Raw genomic sequence first — 16,861 nt, 5'->3', positions numbered from 1 at the left:
CGTTTGAAATATATATTAATTATTATGGTCATTAATCATTATGGTTTTCATTGCTATAATTATATGTTCAAGGTCTTATCAATTGTTTTTTTTAAGTGATCTGGTTTTCAATTCGTTTTTTAGGCTTATAGTAACTAATTGTTTTCCGTTCAGAAATCCATTTAATAAATGTAAAGAAATGTATCACTTTTGAAGTCTTTAACAAATTAAATTGTAAAAAAAGTTTTACACAAAATGTATACATTAAATTATAATCGTTTGGAAATATATATTAATTTTACTCATTATTGTTTTCATTTTCTTTTTGACATCAAAAATGAGAACTCGGTTTTTTTTTTCCGATCTGGTTTTGAATTGTTTTATTTTTTGGCTTATTTTCCTTTCCCTTTGTGTGGCTAGCATTTGGGAAAAACCTTTTAGCACATTTGGCAGGCCGCAACTCAAATGACAACAAGTTGCGGGCCAAACCGAGAACTCCGTTTTGGCTTATCAGTTACCGGGCCAAAAAGTGGGCAAACATTGAATAGAGGTAAGTAGGATATGGTATTTTGGATGCGAAATACCCGATGCAGATGCGCAATGTGGCCGCGGATGCAGCGAACACAACACCTCTTTACTGGTTTTCGAGGGTTTTCCAGGTTTGCTTAGGTTATGGTTTCGGTTGCACTCAAGAAAATTTGTAAACTTGTTTTTGAAAAAAAATGTATAGATATATTAGGCACCTTAAGGTTTTTTTTGAGTATATTATATTATTCTGACTAGAGAAATAAATTTAGCTGCCTCAAGTTGTTTTTAATATTTTGATGCACATTTTTAAATTTTTTTTATTCAGCATAGTCATTAAATATGTCGATCAGAAATAATTAAATATGTAGAATAAAAATTGTAAATAAAACTGATTTCACTTCAACTTCTTCAAATATTCCACTTGGTCTTTTTAATTATCATACATATTTTCCAAACCAGATTGTAATTAATAGTAATAAATCCAATCACTACTGTTGATCATTACATCTGAAAAGGTGTGTTTATAATTATAAATACTATTTTTGGTAAGAACATTTCGCCTTACTTTTTCTCGCAGTGCATGGCTGTGTAAGATGTAGTTGTCGGCGGCGTCTTTGGTCAAGTACGTGCGCCACTGCCGTCGGTGTACCGCTGCTGCTTCCGTCCCGCTCTAGCACGACCTCCGCTCTGCTCCGTACCGTTATCTCCGATCGATCGTCGAAGGATCGTCGCACGCGTTTGCTGGTGTAACCATGTGTGTGTGTGTGTGTGTGTGTGTTTGTCCAAGGAGCAGATAACAAGGAGGTGATAATTGACCGCCCAATTGGCTGGGCAACCAATTACGAAACTTATCAGCGGCACCGGCAATCAAATCAAACGATCGTCAAAGCGGGCGGAGTCAACGCCGGTGGTCCAAAGGCTTTCTAGCACCGATACACTCAAAAAAAGCATACTTATAAATACAAAAATGATGAAAATAGTAAGAACTGCCATAAAAATTGGAACTAATTTATAGCTATATATATATGTAGCTTAAAAAATTGTTTACGATTTTTGGAATAATGAATTGTAAATGCCACAAAAAGAAGTAAATTATTATAAGGCACAATCATTGTAATTATTTATTTATTAGAAATAAATATAGAATGAAGTGATATTATATATTACAATAATTTTTTTGGGTTAACAGGATACGTCTCAAGATTAAAAGGTAGTAAAGAAAATGAAGGATTTAAGTAAAACTTAAGAATAAAGAAACGTTAAGGAATAAATCCAATCAAGATCCCTTTGAAAATGTCTATCAATATGTCTATAAGGATAAACCCTCTAAAAAAATAAACTAATTTTCAATAATTTGTTTTCATAGAGAACTTGTTTTATCAGTGATTTATTTTTCAGTGGAGTTATCTCTCTGAGAACGAGTGTAAACGAGAGCAACCGCACACCCATTTGCGAGGTGTGAAAAAATCGGGCTGGGACATCCCCTGGATGGGATATATATGGTACATAAAATCAGATAGTATGCTAAGTAGTTCCTTATCAGCTGGGTATAGAGCATGTAGTGTATTCTATGGGTTGTTTGCCAGGTCGGTGGTTTGCTGCAACTGCCGCACCACAATATCTTGATCGTGGGCATGCACCAGCAGAGCCACCTCCAGATTCAGCTGGTTGATGTCCTCCTTCAGCTTGACGATCGATTTCCTGATCTGCTGCACCGAACCTGAAAAGCAAAGAAGGGCAATGGGATTGCGATTGGGATTAGCACCAAACAGCATTGTGGGTGGTTTCCCAAAAGGGATTTCTGATTTTGTTGACCAGAATCTGGGATCGAGGAATGTAAACAGGCGATCGCTTATCATTGCAGAGCAAATAGAGTGGCAAAGGTGTCGGTAATACAGAGTTTTTGAGCCTCATCAAATATATAATTTTAAAATCCTAACGATGGAACGTAAATGTAAAAAAAGATTATAGCCACTAATTCTTATATTACCAAAAATATATTTTAGTTTTTCTTGAAACCTTTCTTAAAGCAATTCCTATATATTCACTATATACATTTTTTTTTTCCAAATTGTTACTCTAAGAATATACTTGATGAAAACAAAAAAAAATTATTTAAAAATTGTTTTTATAACTACAACATTTCAATTAACATTGTTACAAAATAAACCAAATCCTTTTATTTTTCTTCATCAACATGGAAATGAAAACGAAAGAATGTAGCTTTTGAATTAAGAGAAATAATTATTAAAACATTATTTTGGTTATCTACAATATTTAAAAATAACCTTGATCTTCTCATGATTAAATATTTTTTATGTTTATACCCGGAATATGTTTATATAGTCCTGTATTAACATGGAATGCGAACAGACTATTTGAATAATTTTATTTATACTGTTGATCCTGAAATATTATTTCAGTAAAATGAAATATGCTTTCAAGATAGCCTCGACAATTTATTATTCCTATTTTTTTTGATCCCCAAATCCTGTAGTCAACTAATCCCTTGATACTCACTCCCATCGGACATGACCTGGCCACGTCGCTCCATTTCCTCCTTTTTGAGCTCCTGCTCCATGATGACCTCGCTGAGCTGGGCCATCTGCTTCTCCGTGTCCGTCTGCACTTGATTCTGGGCATACTGAATGGCGGACAGTTCGATGGAGAGTTCCTTGAACTGCTGAATCAGCGGCTGGAGTTCGTTGTTCAGATGCTTCTCGCGACTCTCGATTTTCTCCAAACTGAATGTGAACTCACTATGCAGTTTCTTTAGCTGAGTTTCGGTGGTCTCCGACAATTCTGATATGCTCGCTTCGTAGGCCTCCATTTGACTGATGTGTGTTCTCCAGTCGCGGGCATCTGCCTTCACGAATACTTTCAGATGGGGCAGCACCCTCTCCAGTTCCAAATGCCACTCCTGGTGGTCGCTCATCCGGGCATCCAATTCCTGACTCCGCTCATCCAGATTCACATCACCCATGGACTTCTTTTGCGGTCGATTTAGCCAGTTGAGTTGCCTGAAATTGTGCGACTCCAACTCCATGTCGCTGTCATCGCTCAAGGCGGCTGCATTCTGTTCATCCTCCAGCTTCTCCAATATTATCTCAGCATTATCCTCGAGATAGTCGCCGAGGAACTCCTCCTCCTGGGCGATGTGCAGTTTTTGGTAGCCCACCTTGGCCACTTTGCAGGCCTGCGTGGAAAGGACATCCAGGACCATCAGGCAAATGGGTCCGGCTCCACGTATCAGCTTATTTGGTTGAAAGTCCACGGGGATATCCTGAAAAAGGGGGCGTTTGTTAAAATATTTCGTTTATTATCACGATATAAGCATATAAATATATTTATTTAAGTAAAAATACATTGTTATGAAGCGTTATCCTTTTTAAAATGTTTCAACCCATTTGTTAACCTAAAACTTTTACTGTTTTTTCTGTGTAGTATTTATAAAGCTACCCTGTTTTTATTTGCAATTTATTTATGATTAATATGGTTTATTTATAAATTTAATTTTGCGACACTTATCTATTCCGAAAATAATCAATTGAAATATTTACAAAAAAAAAAAGTTATTTACATTATCAAATTGAATGAAAATCAAAGCGAAAAATATTTCAATTGAGTATGAAAGAAATGGATTTAATATGTATGGACTTTTAAAAAAAGTAGTCGTTCTTTTTATTCATTGCATACTTATAGACACCTTAATTAATTAGTTTAGTTTCTGTAGCATCCTCCATTTTTGTTTTAATCAATAATATTTTGTCATGTCTTGTTTTAAAATTGAATTATTTATAGCTCTTTATAATGTTATATTTAAATACTCACAATTTCCCCAAGCAATTGAATGATTCTGGCAGCCACTGTGTTCGGATCATCGTACTCCTGTGGCCGTTCCATATCCTTTCCAAGTTTCTTGCAAAGCCACCAGCATATTAACGTGAACATATAAAACTGCTCGCCGGGATTTGTGGCCTTCACGAAATAGAAACGTGACAGAGGCTTCAGTTTGAATTCCTTCAGCAAATGCTTCTCGTAGTTGAGTAATTTCAGTTTTTCCAGCAAGTCATCCGATTGAAAGTTCTGCAGCTGCTGTGTTTTTTCCTGACCATCATCTTGCTGCATTTTCTAGCTTTTACTTTAGCAAAATAAAACTTTAGTTAAGTGAAGGTGAAGTTTGTTTTGAAAAACAAATTAGTCGCCTTGGTAACAACATGTGGGTAAACTTACAACATGCGCATGCGTTTTTGTTATTTTTGTTTATATTATTATAATGTTCTTCAATTACTGTTAGAACTTATTTTTATTCTTAGCATTTTTATTAATACAAAATATAAATTAAATACTTTTACATGTGTTACCGTGCAATTTCTATGCCGATAATACAATTTTTTTGAGGGTTTGATAACAGAAATAGATTTTCATTTAATTTTAGTTTAATTATAAAGATTTATTATTTATTTATTATTTATTCCAATTTGATTCCAATTTTTTTGATTATAGACTACATTACTGAACAAATTTTAAATATATCAGAGTTTTCCAGCAGATGGCGCTAACTTTGGAATTAAGACTTGTGTTAATGCGCGTCTAACAGCACTTATCGTGCTGCTAAGTGTTATCGCTGTTAAATTGAGTATTTGATTTTTGGCAGGTAATACTTCTTATCGTTATCGTTGAGTTCTGCACGATTATTTAGGGAGAAAGCAGTTCTTACACCTGGCAACACTGGTTGGCATCGATGTTTTACCATCTCTAGCGTCACTTTTTTGAAAAATACAAGTTAATTTGGGAAATATATCTAGTAAACGATTTGAACCGTGCAATATGTATACAAATCTGGACCTGAACGCCCTGAGTGTGGATGACATTGTGGAGGAGTACAAACTGCTGCACGATCGTCATCAGCAATTGAAGGTTCAGAGCGAGAAGGATGCGCAAAGGATTTACGAGCTAAAGAGGAATTTGGACACCGCTTTGGCTGCAGAATCGTATTTAACGCAGGAATTGGAGCAACTGAGTAGCCAGCCGGTGGCCAGCAAGTCGGCAGCGGATTCCCAGGAACTGGAGGAGCTGCGTCGCAAGTACAAGTCGCTAAAGGAGGAACAGGACATCCTGCAGCAGGACTACGACTCCAAAGTGGAGGAGTCCTCAAAACTACAGGATAAACTGGTTGCCTTTGAAAAGCAATTGGCGGATAAGTCGGCCAGCAGGTCAACGGATACCCACGAGGATTGTTTGGCCCGTTTGAATGCCCTGGAACTGGAAAACAGCGAACTGATGCAGAAACTCTCGGAATATGAGGATTCCCGGGTCACCAACACTCTGGTTGTGGCCGAAAAAGAGGTTGCCTTTAAATCCTTAATGCCTTTAATATAGTCAAAATCAAAAGTAACTCATTTATACACAGAAAACCATTGAATGCCTCGAAGATCGCGTGAGTTGCATGGAGCAGAATCTCAATTGCAAACGAGACGAACTGGAGGAGAAGGTACAATTGCTGGAGAGCTGCCAGGAGCAGCTGGTGGACGCCAATGCCAAGATAGCCCTGCTCACTTCTGCCCCCAAAGACAATGGTACTTATGGCTTAAACACGTTTTAGGAAATTTAACTTATATAACGTAATTTACCATTAACATTTCTGTAGATCGCAAAGGCAACTCGTTGTTCGCCGAGGTGGACGATCAAAGGCAGGTGATGAAGCAGCTATTGGCGGCCCAGAAGAAGAGCTACCTGGACATGAAGAAGACCTTCACGGACAGTCAGTTCGAGATCAGACGGCTGAAGCGGGAGAACGTGGCCATGCACACCGAGTTGCAGGCCTGCAGCACCATCTTCTGCAGTGCGGATAAAACCTACCAGAGTGGGTATTGCATAGGGACTCACCTTTTTACTTCGTTTTACAAAACATGCAAACGTTATAATAAGTTATAATCCTTTCAGATAAATAGCTTTGCATACTATTTCTATTGAGTTTACATATAGCCTACAAATAGTATCGCTCACCAATTTTCTGGTTTCCATTTATATTTTGATCCAAGATCATTAATGTGTAGTTTAGAAATGGAATCACTCTCCAATTGTTTCCATTAAAATATAAGAAATGGTCATATTTATAGCTAGCAAATAGTATCACCCACCAAATTGATCCATTTAAGGGTAATAATTGTCTAAATCTAATTTATATACCTTATGTAGCACTGGGATCTTTTATATTTTAATTAACAAAGATTGAACATATAACTAACAAATAGTATCACACACCAATTTGCCTCTGCACACCTCCTGTGTAGGGATACTTTCATATTTCAATTCACACGATCATAAGTATAGCTTACAACTCGAAAAAGAGAAATTAAATTCATTTTAAATGTGAATCAAAGGATTTAAGTTTGATTTCCATTCATATACCTCTTAAAACCCTTTCTAAAACTCATTCTTCCAATTACTTCCACAGACAAACTGAACGAGCGCATTCGACAGCTAATGGCTGCCAATGACAGTCTGGAGAAGCAGCTGAATCTCTCCCAGGAGCGGATGCGCCAGCTGGCCAGCGAGAAGTCGGTCACTTGGCTGGACTCGATGCTGGATTTCTGCAAGTATGAGTTGCCCCACCTGGTCGACACCGCGCTGGCCTCGCTCGGCAGTCAGTTGCTGAGCCTCACCAGCTACGGCCTGTTTTTGCTGACCAGTTGGGTGTAGCCCCTCTCCATACCCCTAATGCCTAATCCTCATCCCCAATTTAGACGCGAAACGGACGAGCTGAAGGCGCAGCTGCACAGCATGCGCATCCAAAAGGCTGGACTCGAGGAGCGAATGCGATCCGTGCAGCAGGAAATGGCACGGTATTTACTTTCGACTAAACTTTCATTTCAAAAAAGTAATAAATGTTATTTTCCAGCTGGCGCTTTGAGTCGCTGAAATCACGCTGTGTGCTCATTGATCGCGAAAATCTGCTGACAGAGCACAAGATCGGTTTCAAACCCATGCAGGCCATGGAGTTTGACATCAGGGAGGCGGAACTCAAGGCAGCTTTGCCACGAATCGTCAGTGTGGCTCCATCATCGCCCTCTCCAGCTGCTCAATTAACTGCAATGAAGACTTCTTTGATAACTGCCACGGAAAACACATCCATATCTCTTCCAACTTCTACTGAAATCATAGTTCTTGATACGCCCATTAAGCGTGTCATTAAGGAAGAGGAAAAGGAACCTATTGAAGAGGCAGTAAAAGTCAAAAAAGAGTCACAAGATTCTGCTGTAGGGCCCTTGCCTAACAGCACACCCATTAAAGCAACAATGGGTTTTAAAATAAAAAGAGAAGTCAACTTAAAAGTGGTTGAGAAAGTCCAACTAAATATTAAAGAGGAGGCCCCACTAAATACGGAATTGGAAACTTTAGAATTTATTCCAAAGCCTATTCAAAAATTCGAAAACTATAAAGAGACCCCTCAAAAGGAAATCAACCAAAACGAAGCCGAAGAAGAGGATGTTAAAACTACAAACACCCCAGTCAAACCTTTGATGAAAGGCACGCCAGTTAAGAACCTTTTGGGTGGCATAAAAGTGAAATCCAATGAAGAGTTGCTGGGCACAGGAAAGTTCAAAGCGGAGACACCTGCCAAACCTTTGCGCAAAGGAACTCCTGTAAAGTTTATTAAACTAGAAGCCGAAACCCAAGATAGCAGCGAAGAGTCCTTCAAGGAGACATCTCCCATTGGAGTAAACAAAATCGAAGGAATTGAAATCCTTGACAGTCCCACGCCACAAAAACCACAACGTAAGGGAACTCCAGTGAGGATTGTGGCCATCAAAGATACCACCAACAGCAATGTGCGCTCTATCCTGAGCAAAAAACGCCAAGTTTTTGCCGAAGATTCGCAAAAAGCGGTCAAGTTTAGTGCGAGCGATCCCATTGTCCACAACTTAAGTCCTGCCGAGAGATTGCTCAATGAAGAGGTCGCCAAGGAAAATGAAAAGCCATTGGAAACTGAAGAAAACAAGGAGATTAAACCCGTAATCAAAAAACCAAATATCATACGGCGTATTGTAGTAAGCTCAATGAAACCCACGATGAAATGATTTCTTCTTGTTTTCTAAAAAAATCTAGACTTAGCCAATCTTAACCATTAGTAACACAGCAAGTCAGAGAAGTTAAGTTTACAAATAGAGACAAATAAAATGATGTAAATTTGTTTTTTATTTTACCGAATTTCGAGAGGGCTTTAAAACTAATTTGCTTATCAATAAAAAAAACAGCAGTATAAATACAGTCGAACTTCTTTGTATAGTAAGTTAGTAATATTTGTTTGTAAGTAAGTAGCTTTCAGAGGCACTTCAATTGTTTTGCACTGGTAGAATTTTGTATTTGTATTTGTTCTTTTTTAATGTTTTTTATTTTAAAAGATGTAATCAGCCACCAAATTTACAGAAAGTGTCATATGGGCATTCTGTTTGTATTCTTAATGCCCGTATGACACTTACTATGAACTTGCAATGTACTTCAGTGAGAAATGTTACACATTAAATGAATGAAATTTAGCAAATAGATCTTTCAGATTATTTCTACCACTTTTTTAATTTCTGATAGTATTTTCTTGCCTGTTAAATTCACTTCTGTTTTGTTAAATAAATAAAGCACTAGTTTATCACCTCTAGATATAACTTTCAAAATATAGTTTATATTTTTGTAAACAATCGATCTTAACAATCAACATTTTTCATCTTTGTTTTTAAAGATGAACAATTTGCAGTCCATATTTCTATGTTTTTTAAGTGTTTTATCTTTTTTGTATAATACAGTTTTTAGAGGCACAACAACACTTGTTAATAGCTTATTTGTAAGCATATCGACATTATTAGAACAATAACTATTTTATAATCTATATATTAGACAATCTTCTGCATTCAGTTAAGCAATAGCTTTTCTTATAAGTGAAATATACACACAATCAACCTTACTTATCTGTTTAATAGAAGATCTGTGTAATCAGCTTTTTATCCCACGATCAGTACCATTTTTAGGTCATTTATCACTTTTCTCTGTTAAATTCTAAATATAGTGCACTTGTTTAAAAGGTAATAGCGCAATTATATGCAGTTCTTATACACATTGTTCTAATAACTATTTAAATATTCATATTTTCAGTTTTAAAGAAGTTCGACTGTGGGTTCGCACACTAAGTAATATCCCTCAGTTCCTCCAGTTTGGGCATTTCCTCCACAAAGGAGAGATGATCGTAGATGGGAGCCGTGGGCACTGGAGTGTCTGCCAATATCCCATCCTTATCCACATTCTCATCCGCCTGCTCCTTGATCTCCGCATAGAGTTGATAGGGCAGCTCAGTTGGCAGGGATTCATAGGTGACATGATGGGTCCTGGAGCAGGTGGATTCCCTGTGACCCGTGCAGTTGCAAATCGAGGTTCCACCACTCACTGGCGTCTCATAGCCATCTGGCAGTTCCATGTCCAGATCCACTGGTGAACCACCACCATTTGGAATGGGATAGCGTACTATATCGACATGATCCACAAATCTAGGTGTTGATTTTTCGGCACCAAAACAGGGCAATCCCGAGATATAGTACGACAAGTGGAAGAGCCTCTCGCAATGGAGATACAGATAGAGGAGGAGAAAGAGAAATGCTATGCCCAGAGGCAGCATGAACACGATTATCAATGCCAAAGATCGCTGACTTCGATGGAGTTGCACGGGATTGCCGTAGAGTACCTCAAAACTGCTGACATTTGAGCTATGATGTGGCCTGGGAATCGAAGTATCTGCTGATCCATTAATGCTCACAAGCATAATTCTTCTCGCCTTTGTTGTCTCCTCCACTGGTGGCTCTTGGGGTCTGCAACTCAGGCCATTAACATTGATATGGGATATATATTTGGAGTACTGGAAAAGTCGAAATAGTTGAGGTTGCGTATGCGAGAAATGCAATATCCATTGGCAGCTCCAGGGATTTCCATCGATTAGCAGACGTATTTGTGGATTCCAGTAGGGATAGTTGGCTTTTTCTATATCCCCCAGACTCATTAGATTGTTGGATCTCAAGTCAATACGTTGAATTGACCCTGGAGAAATCAGGCCCAATTGGTAGAGCGAAAGTGTATGGAAATTATTCTGCTGCAGGTGAAGAATCCTCAGACTAGTGGTTCTATAAAACCAAGTGTAGTTCAAGTGCTCCAATTTATTTCTGCTCAAATCCAAGGTCTCCAAAGTACTTGGTCCATCTTGAAAACTTATATTAAAAGAAACCAAGGCATTGCCACTGAGGTTTAAGTTAATAACATCCAAATTGTGTGGCGGATCCAAGGTAAACATTTTGAGCTGGCAGTTGGTGAGGCTAATATTAACCAATTTGGCTATGCCTTTTGTGAGAAATAAATCTCCAGGCTGTATGGCTGTATCTTCGATTATCAAATCCGTTAAATTCTCGGGCAAGACACTTAGAAATGACTCTTCTATCATTTTAAGATTTCCCAAACGCAGTTTCTTCAGCTCTGTCAGCTGCTGTATGAAGTCATTATCTTTGAGCACTAGATCCGTTTCATCCTGGATAGCAAGTTCCTCCAATTCATCACAATCCTTTAGCTTTTCCATGTATCTCAAAGAGTTCTGCTTTATGTGGAGTAGTTTTAGGTGGGGTACCTCCTGAAAAGTTTCCTCACTTAAAGTGCCCAATTCATTGTTTTTTAGCATAACTACTGTGAGATTAGGTAGTACAGCTCCTCCACAGCTTAGTTTTAGGCTGGCATCACCCACGAACTTTTGGATCTCCAGCGTTTCCAGTTCCACACAATTGTCCAGATACTCCAGACCATAACTGGAGATTCCCAGGGGCGGCGTTTGTGAGCCATCGAGGAGTACATGCCTCTTCCCGGCCACTCGTTGGGCGCCCAGATCAAAGGATTTGAGCTCTAGAGAGCTATTGCCACTGCAATCTATGTCCAAAGGCAAGCCGAAATCCTGGCCACTTCTGGCCGGAGAAGATGGTGTCACATAGAGTGTGGCACGGATGACGCAATCAGGGCTATTGGATGCAGATTCGCGGCCGGAAGACATCGTCATCTCATCGTCAGCTGCCCGCACGTGTGACAAAATGAGGAACGCCAATGCGAGGTAGACGCACTGCGTCATCATCAACGCGCAAAAATGCCAATCCTACCCAATGAACTACCAAAATATTCGTCCGTTCGCGACGCGTGGTGTGCGAAATTCAAACTGAGGCGAGCACAAATCGACGAGCGACCCTCACATTGGAAAAGCCAAACTGAAAAACCGACAAACCACCGGCGCACCTTTGGCTTTATTTCGTTTCGTTTCAATATGCTCCCCGCTGGCCATCTCCGATAATATGCTACCCTCTGAAAATAAATAGCCAGGGTATGCCATAATTAATTTTCATTTTAAAGCAAAGTACATTTCACAACAATGAATATTTTCTCAAATTTAAAACGAAGAATAATGTTTTAGACTTCACCAGTATCAATTTATACACTCATTAACTTAGTTCAAATTATTTCTTATACAAAAACCCTTTTATTATATTCTTATTTTTTTTTTAAGGCAAAATATATACTTTTAAATCATTTTTTTTTTAATTCAATAAATATGTTGATGATTATTCCCTCAAATTTAAAAATAACATTTTGTTTTGGGAATATTTACAAATCTACAAATTTAAGTGAAGTAAAGCTGTTTTGTAATTCTTTAAATAACTTTACTTCTTAGGTTAAAGTTAAAGCAAGTTTTATTTATTTATATATATTATTTATATTCTTAATCTTCTAACTAACTTTGATTTTTCAGTTTAAATGAAATTAAGTATACGCCATGTCATCGTTTCAAGATACATAAACCAGGTATCTTGTAGTCGTCGAATTGAACTTAGGCATTTCTAGTTTTTTTTTTAATATTAAAAATTATTTCTGAGAGAATCTTTGTTTTATATTTAGACCGACTGACGTTCGTTCTTTTCGCTCTCTTTCTCCGCAGAAGAATGCTTCCTATTTGTTTTAATTTCATTTTATTTCAGCTGTCATCGGCCCCATTTCCCTGCCCCTTTTTTTCCACTGGCGCCCACAAAAGCCACTCGATTCCGTTTCCAAACACTTTTCGCACAGAATCACGCTCCAAAGTGGCTGTGGAAATTGTTTACATATTAATATATACAACACCCGATCGATTTCGTGGTATTCAGTGCATGGAAAGGCCATTTATAAGGCCAGATTTCTATGGAAAAGTATTGTTTACATTGCCAATTTTAACCGGCAATTGTTGGCTGCGTACTTAGATTTGGAATGAGATCACAAGAAGCCAAATAAGCCCAATTGGTATGGCCTTAAAATCGCTGCATGCCCTGGAAATCAAAAATCGATCAGTCGTTCATTCGCTTCTTGGGCAAAAACATCTATTTTTGGAGTATTTAAAGCTATGCACTTTTTCTGGACTTTGGTGCAGTTTATGCTGATATATAGTGTAGGATACAGCCAGTTGGTACATGGTACATTGGCTTACGAAATGGCAAATTGCACTGCTCGTTGTGGCCAAGTCTCAATTTCTGGTAATTATATAAACGAGGGTTGTGGATGCGCTGAGTCCTGCCTTTCGGATGGTAATTGCTGCCTGAATTATATCAAAGAATGCGTCGCAGGACTAGTCACGAATCCCTATAATCAGCCGACCTTTAAGAGACTTTGGAAGCAGGGCAACCGTAATGCCGATTTACATATATCAGCACCATCAAACACAATAGCTGCTCAACCAACACCACACAATTAGAAAAATTAAAAAACATATAAAATGTTATGGTACATATATGTGGATGATTAACACAAAAATAAATATTTTGTTTCCAAAACTATTGACTTTATAATTTATTATTAAAACTCATGCAGCTTAAAATATTTCTGTTTTGTTTACTTAACTCATTTAAGTACGATTATACTTTAATATAATATAATTCTTGTTTTTAAAATTTTTTTTTGTTAAAAAATTTAAAATGAAACTATTCTCAAAACCTTGTTCAAAGTGTTTTTGGAATTTTTTTAATATCTAAAAACTAAATTTAGATTTAAACCATATTTAAATTAAATAAAATGGATTTAAATCAAATAGCAACCATTTTAAATCATGCAATTTAATATGCTTTGTATTAAATATTATGATTTAATAGTTAATCCAAATAAAAGTTTTTTTAATGCAATAGTCAGAAATTTATTTTTAATTTTTTTTTATCAGTGTGCTTGCTTCTTTACATCTAAATATATTTCCACATTCTACTGGATTTCTAAAGAAAAGGTAGTACCAATTACCAAATCCCAAACCCATTAAAACCAGATATTAAGAGGGTTTTGTAAAAAGACAATTAGTTTGCATGATCACCAAATAAAAGTGTCAGTATCGAGACGATAACGGCGTGAAAAGTCCAGGCAACTTGATGATATGGCCTAGACTATAAAAACCTTACCTTCAAATTGCCTGGACAGCTGATGGGCATGATCTCTAGATCTTGGATTATATTTATATATGGCCAATCTCTATCTAGATCTTGCCCATCAGCGTTCGCGGGTTACCGATGCGTCCAGTGCTGGAACCTTGGGACATCTGATTGATCCTGATCAGACTGGGTCGCTGGGAGCCGCCAATGCCAGCTGAAGCACCGCCAGGGATTCCCGGATTCCCGCCCGGATTGGTCATGGAGTAGATGTGCCGCCGCAGCACCCGTATGTGTTTCTGGGACACCTCGAAGTTGTGAACCAATGTGTGCAGTTGCGTCTGGAGTTCGGCTATCAGGCTATCCCGTTCCTGAATCAAACTGGAGGTGGAGTTCTGACTCCTACTCAGCTTAAGTTCCAGGTCGTAAATCCTTTTCTGCAGATCCCTGCGCTGTTTTTCACTCTGCTCGCGATGGCGGGAAAGTTGCCTCTTACTGCTCGCCTGGAGTTGCTCCAGTTGATCCTTCATTGTCGACAGTTCCTGGGTTAATTTACGCTTTTCCGTCTTTAGAGCTGAGTTGTAGTTCTTGAATATCTTCAGATCCCTTTCGGCCGCCTTTAGTCTATTGATGGTGACCAGCTTTCTTCGCCCCAGATCATCGATCTTGACCTTCAGTTGCATGGCCTCCTGTTGGAGGGCATGAAGTTTATCCGCCAGCAGACAATTTTCCCGCATTACCTTCTCGTATTTGGAGTGCTCTTCGCGCATCTTCTTGGGCAAATGGGACACACTCTTTAGTTTGGTGTCGATCTTGGAGCGCAGACTGTCTATGTCATGGTATATGCTGGTCTCCAGTTGCTTGTTGTTCACGTGCAGCTTGTCGATCTCGTGCTTCTGGTTGCTCATGATGTCCTGGGCCTTCACACATCGCGTGTGGTAGTCCGCAATCCGGTCCTGTTGCTGCCGAATAAGCGTCCGGAATTGGAGCTGCTCGCTTTTCAAGCTCTTGATGGTGCTCTGCAGTTGCCTCAGGTCACCCGTGTCCCTTGGATCTCTGTCCCGATCTCGTTCATGCTTGTACTTGTGGTCCTGGTTTTAGGAGAAAAGGGGTAAAACCGATATTAGCTAAGAAATTTGTAAATAAATACACCATCGGGTGGCGCCATCTACCGTAGGGTAGAGTCAACACTTCACGCTGAGAGCAAGCAGCACTCTGCTAACAGATCCCTCGCTCTCTTTCGCTCTTTCAAATATGTGGACTACCTTTTTTAAACATGCAGTGACGTCATAATTAGTATTTTCCTAATAACTTTTTAAATACTGGTTTGATTTGGAACATTTTTGGTGTGTCGTTAGACACTAAACAAATAAACAAATATATACCAATAACTGCCGTAGCTAATTACCATTTGCCAGAATGGAAGGACAACATGAAACTGTATTTAAGATCCCAAATCTCTAACTTCTATAAAGTCCGAGATCCTGATCAAGAATATATAACATATGCTTTATAAACCCTTGTTTCTACTTGTTGTTATTTAGAGTTTATATATATATAAATATATATATATATATATCATTAATGATGCCTACCTGTGAGGTGTTAATCACGTCCTTTAGCACATTGTAGACATCCTTGAAGGAGGCGGCGGGCTCCCTCTCCCGATCGTCCTGCTCCAAGGATCTCTTTCTCCGCTTGGCATGCCGACTGGCCAGTGTTTCCACAACACGGCTATCAAATGAACTGTTTTCATTACTTCGATGATCCTTTCGCTGATGATTACTTCTTTCGGAGGAGTATTTCTTACGAGAAATGTTGTCACAGGAACTCCGGGCCGAGAGAACGGTCATGAAACTTGTATTGCTGTGCAGAATTTGGGGACTCTTCCGCTTGACCGTCATTTGCGAGGCCACACTGCTGGCCGAACTATAGAAATTATCCGGATCGCCCTCACTTTCCATATCCATTTCCGAAGTTTGTCCTCTGCTGGACACAAAACGATCGTGTTTCTGCTGCATTTCGCTTAGCTCGTAATTGATCTTCATATACTTTTCCTCCAGATCCTTGGTGGTCTCGTTGTATTCCTTGAGCTCCTGCTTATATCTGCAGAGTTCATCCTTTAACTTGTCGCCAATGGCTTCTGAATCGGGTGGATTTTTTGACCTTCTCTCAGAGCTGTGGTTTTTTCGATAACTTTCCGATTCGAGTTCTCCATCGGGATTGTGATCCCTGAAACCCAAACTGCTGGCACTCATCGTAGCCTGGATTTTGGAACTCTGCCGCGATAGACAGACATAGCTACTCTTCTCATCCAACTGATCTCCGCCCTTCTCCTCCAGTTCGAAATCCTCGCCCATTGAGTCTTTTTCCCGGCTGTGATCCTCGATTTTAGCACGATTCTGCGGTCGGAATCCAAGTGTGCGTTGTCTTGTGGCCAGTGACCCCTTGGATGGCTTTAACATCTACGAAAATTTAGCCTATTACGTTTGTAAATTCACTTGTCTAATTTTTTGCACTGCTTTTGGCCAACAGAGAATTTTTTAAAACGTTATCACACATTCGTTTCCCAAAAAATTGTAGATAATTTTTACGTGAGACGTTACGAAAATTATTTGATAGAAAATATGATGTTACGCCTACTCGTATGGCATTATAATAGTGGTTCGCGAAAATAAGAGTGGTGTTGGGCGAAAAACATGATAGATTTAACTCCAAAACCTTAACAATAAAGCTATTTTCTTTGATTTATTGAATTTGTTTTTAAAGTAAACAATAAAAATTAGATCTAAAAAAATTGTTTAGAATAAGCATTTGAAAACATTAACATTAACATTAACTCTTAAAAGATTCTGGCATAAACACAATACTTAAATTTCGTCATAAGAGTTATTCTATTAAAACAA

General features: G+C 38.5%; 4 protein-coding genes across 5 annotated transcripts; 1 reads left to right on the top strand and 3 right to left on the bottom strand.

Moving 5' to 3' along the window:
• Positions 1 to 1,823: 1,823 nt before the first annotated feature.
• Positions 1,824 to 9,603, bottom strand: LOC128261659 (intraflagellar transport protein 57 homolog). Its single transcript, XM_052995446.1, has 4 exons — positions 9,471 to 9,603; positions 4,339 to 4,648; positions 3,028 to 3,790; positions 1,824 to 2,227 (listed from the first exon to the last, which is right to left on the bottom strand). Exons 2-4 carry the CDS (start codon positions 4,633 to 4,635, stop codon positions 2,076 to 2,078), a joined length of 1,212 nt encoding a protein of 403 aa, XP_052851406.1. The 5' UTR covers positions 4,636 to 4,648; positions 9,471 to 9,603; the 3' UTR covers positions 1,824 to 2,075.
• LOC128261657 (protein Spindly) lies at positions 5,251 to 8,729 on the top strand. The gene is made up of 6 exons (XM_052995444.1): positions 5,251 to 5,856; positions 5,921 to 6,086; positions 6,158 to 6,373; positions 6,968 to 7,109; positions 7,257 to 7,355; positions 7,412 to 8,729. The coding sequence occupies exons 1-6, from the start codon at positions 5,338 to 5,340 to the stop codon at positions 8,589 to 8,591; spliced, it is 2,322 nt and encodes a 773-aa protein (XP_052851404.1). The 5' UTR covers positions 5,251 to 5,337; the 3' UTR covers positions 8,592 to 8,729.
• Positions 9,309 to 11,871, bottom strand: LOC128261658 (uncharacterized). The gene has a single exon (XM_052995445.1). It carries the CDS (start codon positions 11,657 to 11,659, stop codon positions 9,689 to 9,691), a length of 1,971 nt encoding a protein of 656 aa, XP_052851405.1. The 5' UTR covers positions 11,660 to 11,871; the 3' UTR covers positions 9,309 to 9,688.
• Positions 11,872 to 13,787: 1,916 nt separating this feature from the next.
• On the bottom strand, positions 13,788 to 16,608 carry LOC128261783 (myosin-9). 2 transcript variants are annotated; one of them, XM_052995645.1, is made up of 3 exons: positions 15,551 to 16,608; positions 14,696 to 15,046; positions 13,788 to 14,644 (listed from the first exon to the last, which is right to left on the bottom strand). In XM_052995645.1, exons 1-3 carry the CDS (start codon positions 16,418 to 16,420, stop codon positions 14,063 to 14,065), a joined length of 1,803 nt encoding a protein of 600 aa, XP_052851605.1. In that variant the 5' UTR covers positions 16,421 to 16,608; the 3' UTR covers positions 13,788 to 14,062. The 2 variants fall into 2 exon arrangements, with proteins under 2 accessions (XP_052851605.1, XP_052851606.1); XM_052995646.1 differs by having other exon boundaries at positions 13,789 to 15,046; positions 15,551 to 16,421.
• Between the last annotated feature and the right edge of the window lie 253 nt (positions 16,609 to 16,861).

The sequence above is a fragment of the Drosophila gunungcola genome, unplaced genomic scaffold (genome assembly GCF_025200985.1).
Source record: "Drosophila gunungcola strain Sukarami unplaced genomic scaffold, Dgunungcola_SK_2 000001F, whole genome shotgun sequence".
NCBI classification, from domain to species: domain Eukaryota; kingdom Metazoa; phylum Arthropoda; class Insecta; order Diptera; family Drosophilidae; genus Drosophila; species Drosophila gunungcola.
Note: the sequence above shows the minus strand (reverse complement) of the source record. Positions and strands in the feature narration are given on the sequence as shown.

Coding starts and splice junctions, on each gene's coding strand:
- LOC128261659 (XM_052995446.1), bottom strand. CDS start 4,635: ATGCAGCAAGATGATGGTCAGGAAAAAACACAGCAGCTGCAGAACTTT. Junction 3,791..4,338: donor TTCAATTGCTTGGGGAAATT/GTGAGTATTTAA, acceptor CCCCTTTTTCAG/GATATCCCCGTGGACTTTCA. Junction 2,228..3,027: donor CCAGGTCATGTCCGATGGGA/GTGAGTATCAAG, acceptor TTTGCTTTTCAG/GTTCGGTGCAGCAGATCAGG.
- LOC128261657 (XM_052995444.1), top strand. CDS start 5,338: ATGTATACAAATCTGGACCTGAACGCCCTGAGTGTGGATGACATTGTG. Junction 6,087..6,157: donor TTCTGCCCCCAAAGACAATG/GTACTTATGGCT, acceptor ACATTTCTGTAG/ATCGCAAAGGCAACTCGTTG. Junction 7,356..7,411: donor GTGCAGCAGGAAATGGCACG/GTATTTACTTTC, acceptor GTTATTTTCCAG/CTGGCGCTTTGAGTCGCTGA.
- LOC128261658 (XM_052995445.1), bottom strand. CDS start 11,659: ATGATGACGCAGTGCGTCTACCTCGCATTGGCGTTCCTCATTTTGTCA.
- LOC128261783 (XM_052995646.1), bottom strand. CDS start 16,420: ATGTTAAAGCCATCCAAGGGGTCACTGGCCACAAGACAACGCACACTT. Junction 15,047..15,550: donor ACGTGATTAACACCTCACAG/GTAGGCATCATT, acceptor TCCTAAAACCAG/GACCACAAGTACAAGCATGA.